The sequence below is a fragment of the Anastrepha obliqua genome, chromosome 1 (assembly GCF_027943255.1).
Source record: "Anastrepha obliqua isolate idAnaObli1 chromosome 1, idAnaObli1_1.0, whole genome shotgun sequence".
NCBI classification, from domain to species: Eukaryota; Metazoa; Arthropoda; class Insecta; order Diptera; family Tephritidae; genus Anastrepha; species Anastrepha obliqua.
In genome coordinates this window covers 140,958,171-140,964,165 of record NC_072892.1, presented here as the reverse complement: position 1 = coordinate 140,964,165, position 5,995 = coordinate 140,958,171, and the positions used below count along the sequence as shown (strand labels likewise).

General features: G+C 36.8%; 3 protein-coding genes across 4 annotated transcripts; 1 reads left to right on the top strand and 2 right to left on the bottom strand.

Moving 5' to 3' along the window:
* Positions 1–63: 63 nt before the first annotated feature.
* Positions 64–1,557, bottom strand: LOC129236332 (transcription factor A, mitochondrial). 2 transcript variants are annotated; one of them, XM_054870663.1, is made up of 3 exons: positions 1,331–1,553; positions 623–1,195; positions 64–555 (listed from the first exon to the last, which is right to left on the bottom strand). In XM_054870663.1, exons 1-3 carry the CDS (start codon positions 1,393–1,395, stop codon positions 441–443), a joined length of 753 nt encoding a protein of 250 aa, XP_054726638.1. In that variant the 5' UTR covers positions 1,396–1,553; the 3' UTR covers positions 64–440. The 2 variants fall into 2 exon arrangements, with proteins under 2 accessions (XP_054726638.1, XP_054726637.1); XM_054870662.1 differs by having other exon boundaries at positions 623–1,557.
* Positions 1,558–1,761: 204 nt separating this feature from the next.
* On the top strand, positions 1,762–2,995 carry LOC129236333 (esterase CG5412). The gene is made up of 2 exons (XM_054870664.1): positions 1,762–2,360; positions 2,451–2,995. The coding sequence occupies exons 1-2, from the start codon at positions 1,865–1,867 to the stop codon at positions 2,825–2,827; spliced, it is 873 nt and encodes a 290-aa protein (XP_054726639.1). The 5' UTR covers positions 1,762–1,864; the 3' UTR covers positions 2,828–2,995.
* Positions 2,996–3,101: 106 nt separating this feature from the next.
* LOC129236334 (elongin-B) lies at positions 3,102–5,780 on the bottom strand. The gene is made up of 4 exons (XM_054870665.1): positions 5,271–5,780; positions 4,878–4,971; positions 4,648–4,792; positions 3,102–4,037 (listed from the first exon to the last, which is right to left on the bottom strand). The coding sequence occupies exons 1-4, from the start codon at positions 5,271–5,273 to the stop codon at positions 3,923–3,925; spliced, it is 357 nt and encodes a 118-aa protein (XP_054726640.1). The 5' UTR covers positions 5,274–5,780; the 3' UTR covers positions 3,102–3,922.
* Between the last annotated feature and the right edge of the window lie 215 nt (positions 5,781–5,995).

Here is a 5,995-nt window from a genome sequence, read left to right as displayed (position 1 = left end):
CTCGGTTTTATCACAAAAGTTCAAAATTAGACTAACTGAGTTTGTGGCGACGAAATGATCCCCTTCTTGGTTTTATCTCATTTTTTTATTTGACCAAAAATTAAGAGCAAAAACAAAAGCATAACTCTATACGCTGTAAATATGAATGTATGTATATATGTACACATGCTTGGTCTTGTATGTATGCCAGAAGTAATGCCAATGTCGATGGCGTTCAGTACGATGACGTTTTCTCGCATGAATATTTTAAGAAAATAGACTTCTTTCGCTTACAAAAGTTAGTTATCTTATAAAGAGTGCACACTTTAACAAAATATTTTATGTACATATGCACGCACGTATGTACATATATGCAAAAACTTAGTTTAAATGTACCTAATGCTAAATGAATAAACATAGGTAAAAGTATTCAGCTTAAATGCCCAACTAGGCGGTTGGTTTTATTCTTTTATTCCCTTCAACCTGGGTTCTGGTGCCTCTATTAAATTACCCTGGCGTACTACATCAATGTTTCCCAGACGCACCATCTTTTCTTCCCACTGCGCAATTTCTGTTCTATAGAACAAATAAATGCAAATTTCAATTATGCAATGAAAGGAATGATCGCTTAATTGATACTCACTTGTATAATTCCATATCTTTACGCGATTCTGCCAAAAACACTTCTTTCTCCTTATCTGAAAGACGCGACCATTTTTCGGTACACCACTGATGCCATTCGCGGTAGGTCTGTTTTGGTGTTTGCGGCGAATTTGTGCGTTCTTGTGTCAGAAAACGAAGGAAGGCGGACGCGGGTCTTTTAGGACGACCGAGCTCTTTGATTCGCTTTCGTATCATCCTGCGGTCCTTAGCATCTTGTATGTCTTTTTTAAGCTGTTTCAGTTCGGCGCGTTGTTCGTCAGTCAATTTCGCCTCGTATTTGGTACGAATTTCCACAAACTGGTGTTGGTCACGCCTGTAATCGTCTTGCAGGCGTTTCTTTAAGGCTGCATCTGCATCATTCCAACGCTTCGATACCATTCGCACAATATCCACTGTGCTGATTTTAGGATTTTCAGCAATTATTTTAGGACGCTGCTCTTGCATGAAACGAAAGTAAGGCGTCAATGGCTTCTTCGGACGTGGTGGTATACCTAGCTTCTCTTCGAGCGTACGGATGGAAGATGCAGCACTTGAGGCGAAGTTGGCCGCTGGCCTGTCGGTAGAGGGGATGGAGATAGTTACGGGTTGTGTGGCAGTGAGAGTATTTGATGATTGTAAATCAATAATGTTGTTCGTTTGTAAATCATTTATTTTGGATGACTTTGTTGGTTGATTTTTAATCACTTGCCTGCATTTGTTGACCAATGAGCCGAAGAAAGAAGCCTTCGAAAGCAATGGTGCCGAGAGCAGCATGGTGTCTAAAATTGTGATAAATTTAGAATATTGCTAAATGTTTCAAAACACTTCTCAGCCAATTCCAGAAGTACAAAATATAATTCAGGTTATTGTAAAAATGCTGCAATCAAGCGGTATTTACAAGTATTTACATAAGGAAATGCGCGAATGACAATTGTCGAACGAACGTCATCCACAAAGGCAAGCGAGAGCATGGCGTTTTTAGTGGAAATGGGATAGAGCGGCAATAAGTTTAAAATAAAATCAGTGTTTGGCTTATTTAATACGCCGCCTTAATTCAAACATTTGAAGTTTAATGAGAATTACCTTTTATTTTTTTTAACCGATGGTGGTAATTCCCTACTATAAAACAAATTATTTTCAATTTTTCACGGATTTATTTTAAGCCCGCACTGAACATACCCACCGTTTTGGTCTGTCTGACATATGGCAAACAAAAACAGCTGATATAACCTCTCGTTGGTTTATGTCCTTCAATATTTTGTGCCGAACATTAATTAGATTTAAAAAAGTACTAATCATGACCAACAGCACTGTTGCTTCGGGCAGCTCGACTTCAACGGCTACAAAGCAAAATCAACGGCAGTTAGAAATCAAAGATAAGGTGAAAGTGTTATGTCTCCATGGCTATCGTCAGAACGGTGATGCGCTGAAAAACAAATTGGGCTCTTTCCGCAAATTTGCTGGCAAATATGCCGAGTTCGTGTTTCTGACAGCACCACACCAAGCGCCTCCACTAGAAGGAAGTGGCGAACCAGTGCCAGAACAGCGCAGCTGGTGGGCAAATAAAGACGATGGTACTTTCAAGGGCACCAACAAAGGTGGCCCGGCGTTTGGTTTTCAAGAAAGCTTACGCTTAGTTGAAGAAGCATGGAAAACACAGGGGCCCTTCCAAGGTCTTTTAGGTTTCTCTCAAGGCGCATGCTTTGTTGGATTAATATGCGGCTTAGCCAAAAAGAAGTGTGAGTATTAGGAGCCTACTAAGGTGTAGTATATCAAATAAATTAAGTATTTAAATTATTATTTCATATAACTTTTTTCCAATTTTTTAGTAACTACTGTTCGCCCTGATTTTGCCATAATCGCTTCTGGCTTCATTTCCGGAAGTTTGGTACACAAGAGCGCTTATGAGGAATCCATCACAATACCAACACTGCACATATACGGTCTTACCGATGATATCATACCAAAAGAGATGAGTAAAAATTTAGCTGCGTACTTCAAACAAGCTGAAGTATTAGAACATCCAGGGGGGCACTACTTCCCAGCGACGGCACAACAAAAGCAGGCATATATCAACTTTTTCCAAGATCGATTGCAAGAGTACTTAGAAAACTTGGAGCTGCAGCAAGCGACGAATGCTACATTCACCGAAGCGGTTGACCAACAAAGTACGGCCGTTAGCAGTAGCAGCGAAAACTCTGATTAGGGAGGCTTTTGAAGGGTTTAAAGAGGCGCGTGTATTTGTGGTGTTTTTGGTGTTAAAGCAGCACATAAAATACAAGTATTTTCCTTTGATTTTTTAATAATTAATTCTTATTATTACAATTATGTTAATTAATTAATAAAATTAACCGAATATATAGTAATTCATAAAGGTGTTTATCTGCTTCACTCTCTTCGGATAACACTTCATTTCCCCTTTTCATTTGTTGTATTCATTATGTATTGTATATCGTCGAGATTTTTATAAGGCTTTACAATATAATTTATTTATAATGGGATTCCGCTTTTAATTAAAATTCTTTGTTTTTTTCTCTAAACATTAAACTCTCCATAAATAATTGGAAAAATTATAGCATTTGTATCTTTGTGTGGTTTGAATTTGGTGCCTGAACGCAGTATTATATTAATTGAAGATATCTGTTGAATTTGCATTCGCCTCCTTTTTAAATTGGCCTTTAAAAGTAACTGATTGCTGGACGCGAATTTAAGTAATGCATATTAGAATAAAGGATTAGGCTGGAGCTTATTTAAAACTTATTTTTTTAATTTTAACAATTTACAAAATTCGCAATTAAAAAAAAAAAACAATAAAAAGTTCTCAACACGAAAACAAATCATACAATTTCGGGATATGTAGCCAAATATGTAACGTTGGATGTGAAATCATTTAATTTAAATTTTGTAGTCAATTATTGAATTATTTAACGTAAACCCAAACGCGTTTGCAGTTAGAAAAATAATAATAAAACAGGTTTTGAAAAAATTACATAAATTTTTTCTAGTAATAAAATTTGGAGTTATTGCTGATTTGTTTATCATCAAATTTGCGCAAATTATTTAACATAATAAGCATTTAACAAAAGTAATATTTTCGTATTAAAGAAAGCATTTAACTAAATTATTCACTTATCGCTGGAGTTGAAAATTGAGTCGATTTTTGTTTCTAATTTTTATCCTTGTAATATAAAATATGCATTTCCTGCGTGCCTTTGTATGTGGTATTAATTTCGACTGGTCTGTTCTATTACAGTATTTCTTTGTTGCCGCTGTTGTGTATGTATTAGCTTTCTGAATTTCCTTATGCAACCTGCTCTTGGCCATTAGCTGCCTCTTGATTTTTCATAACTTCAGGTAGATCTGGTGGTGATGAGTATGGCGTGATTTCGAGCGGCTCGATATCTCCATGTTCGTCTCTATAGTCAAATGGTAAAAGAAAACTTTAGTATGATAAAACTAGTCAGCACAATTAAGATTTGTTTTATTAAATAAAAAAAAATGGGGAAAAATTCGTCTATCGGTTGGCTAATATTTATAAGTAAAAAAAAAAATGTTCTCGGCACAAGCCAAATACACGACGCGTGGGCATGACTAAAACGTTTTCCAAAAATAAAACCATAAACAATATGCAAAAGACAAGCGTAAAAAGCTGTACATTAGCATATATGGTACACGCATACAACTACGTACAAGCAAACTTAAATTGATTTGTATAGCATTGCTTAAATAAATGCAAATCAAAACAAATAGAAATCAAATTTAAAGATCTTTTAAACCACCGAAATGTGTTCTTTCATTTGGTGATAAGAGCAATTATTATAAAAACATACACAACACATCCGCAAAGAAAACATTTTAAAGTGCTATTTAAAAAAGTATGCAGATGCACGAGCGCATAAAAAGAGTTAAAAGGTTAATAAGAGGGGAATTTTTTGCTTGACAGATCTTTTAAAATAAAAATAATGATACCCAAGTTAGTAGTAACGCCACAACGCCTGCACTACTTTTTTACGAAGAAAGTTTTACCTTAATGCTAGTCCTAACTGTGCCGGAGATTGCGCCTTTGCCGTAGACATCTGAATGCCATAATCTTGCAAAGTGTTTTCGTCCTCCATCATTTCATTGTCCTGATTGAATAGTTTCTGATCGTGTGGACGTACCTTTAGAATGCCTGTAAATAATGTATTTGCAGCCAGCCGTACGTACGATTACGACTATTAGTCACTTGTTGACAAAAGTCCAACACGCTATCTTACCTTCAATCATACGCTTCAGTTCTGCGACGGTTGTGTTCTCCTTAGCATCAGTAAAAATTGTAGTTTTGTGTCTTCGTATCATAAGGAATACATCCTGGATATGTCATGAAAGTGTAGAAAATTAGAAAATTTATGAATGTCGAATTTTGGTCAAAGTTCATTTTCTTGCGGCCGCATAGTCATTTTATAGAACGGCTGCGTTGACAGTAACGACGCTGGCGTCGACGTTAAGCCTTAAGCGACGACATTGACAGTAGCAGCAGCTGATTGCCACAGCACTGTTGTTGTTATTACGATTACTCTTTTGGCTGCTGCGTCTGCTGCTTTCGCCGCCGCGGCCAGCTTTTGTCCTTACCGCAACAACGTGCACTATATGTTGTCACTGTAACTTACCATTTCGAGTGTTTTATGCTTTTATTGCTTCTACCACAGATGTAAAATAAATCTTATTTAGTTGATTCCTGTCGTTGCTTCTTCGTATGCTACTCAGCGGTGCGACCTTGTCTTGACTGTTTAGACACCGACAAACACTTCGACGTCTACACAGCGGCACTGCGCTAGCTGCACGTAATTCTACTATACTTTTTCGTTAAGACAGCCCGCACTCAGGGTCACTTCCACAGGCAAACACCTCCTGTGTATCGAAATCCTGCAAATTTACTTCACTTTGCACTTAAACTTGTCGTGGCTGTTTAATTTCGAACGCCTAGCGCTCTACTTGCGGAATTTTTCCAATCACGCTTCGATATTGAGGAGTATAAAAAAATATAAAGAACTTCTTTTAGTCTTCTTCTTCTACAGTTTGATCTTTTATTTTTTGCCTTGTTTTCACGATTTGTTAAATGCCGAAAAAGTCACAAAATCCAAATGTCAATTCCAGTAATGACAAGTGATGCACAAGCGAGCATATTCATTATGCGACAGTCACGAATGTCAAAATGAAGCAAACGATAAAAATCTAAATATGGGAGTAGCAAAGCAAGTGTGGACTCTAATTATGCGGTATGTTCAGTGCGGATAAATTATGTTATAAAAACAAAAAGGACTGTTGTTAGCATTACTCCGCTTTTTTAATGTTATGTTTCCATGGCAGAGAACGTAAATTCACATTTCTCTGC

Coding starts and splice junctions, on each gene's coding strand:
- LOC129236332 (XM_054870662.1), bottom strand. CDS start 1,395: ATGCTGCTCTCGGCACCATTGCTTTCGAAGGCTTCTTTCTTCGGCTCA. Junction 556..622: donor AAAGATATGGAATTATACAA/GTGAGTATCAAT, acceptor TTTGTTCTATAG/AACAGAAATTGCGCAGTGGG.
- LOC129236333 (XM_054870664.1), top strand. CDS start 1,865: ATGTCCTTCAATATTTTGTGCCGAACATTAATTAGATTTAAAAAAGTA. Junction 2,361..2,450: donor CGGCTTAGCCAAAAAGAAGT/GTGAGTATTAGG, acceptor CCAATTTTTTAG/TAACTACTGTTCGCCCTGAT.
- LOC129236334 (XM_054870665.1), bottom strand. Junction 4,793..4,877: donor ACTGAAGCGTATGATTGAAG/GTAAGATAGCGT, acceptor CATTATTTACAG/GCATTCTAAAGGTACGTCCA. Junction 4,038..4,647: donor CAGTTAGGACTAGCATTAAG/GTAAAACTTTCT, acceptor ATTTGACTATAG/AGACGAACATGGAGATATCG.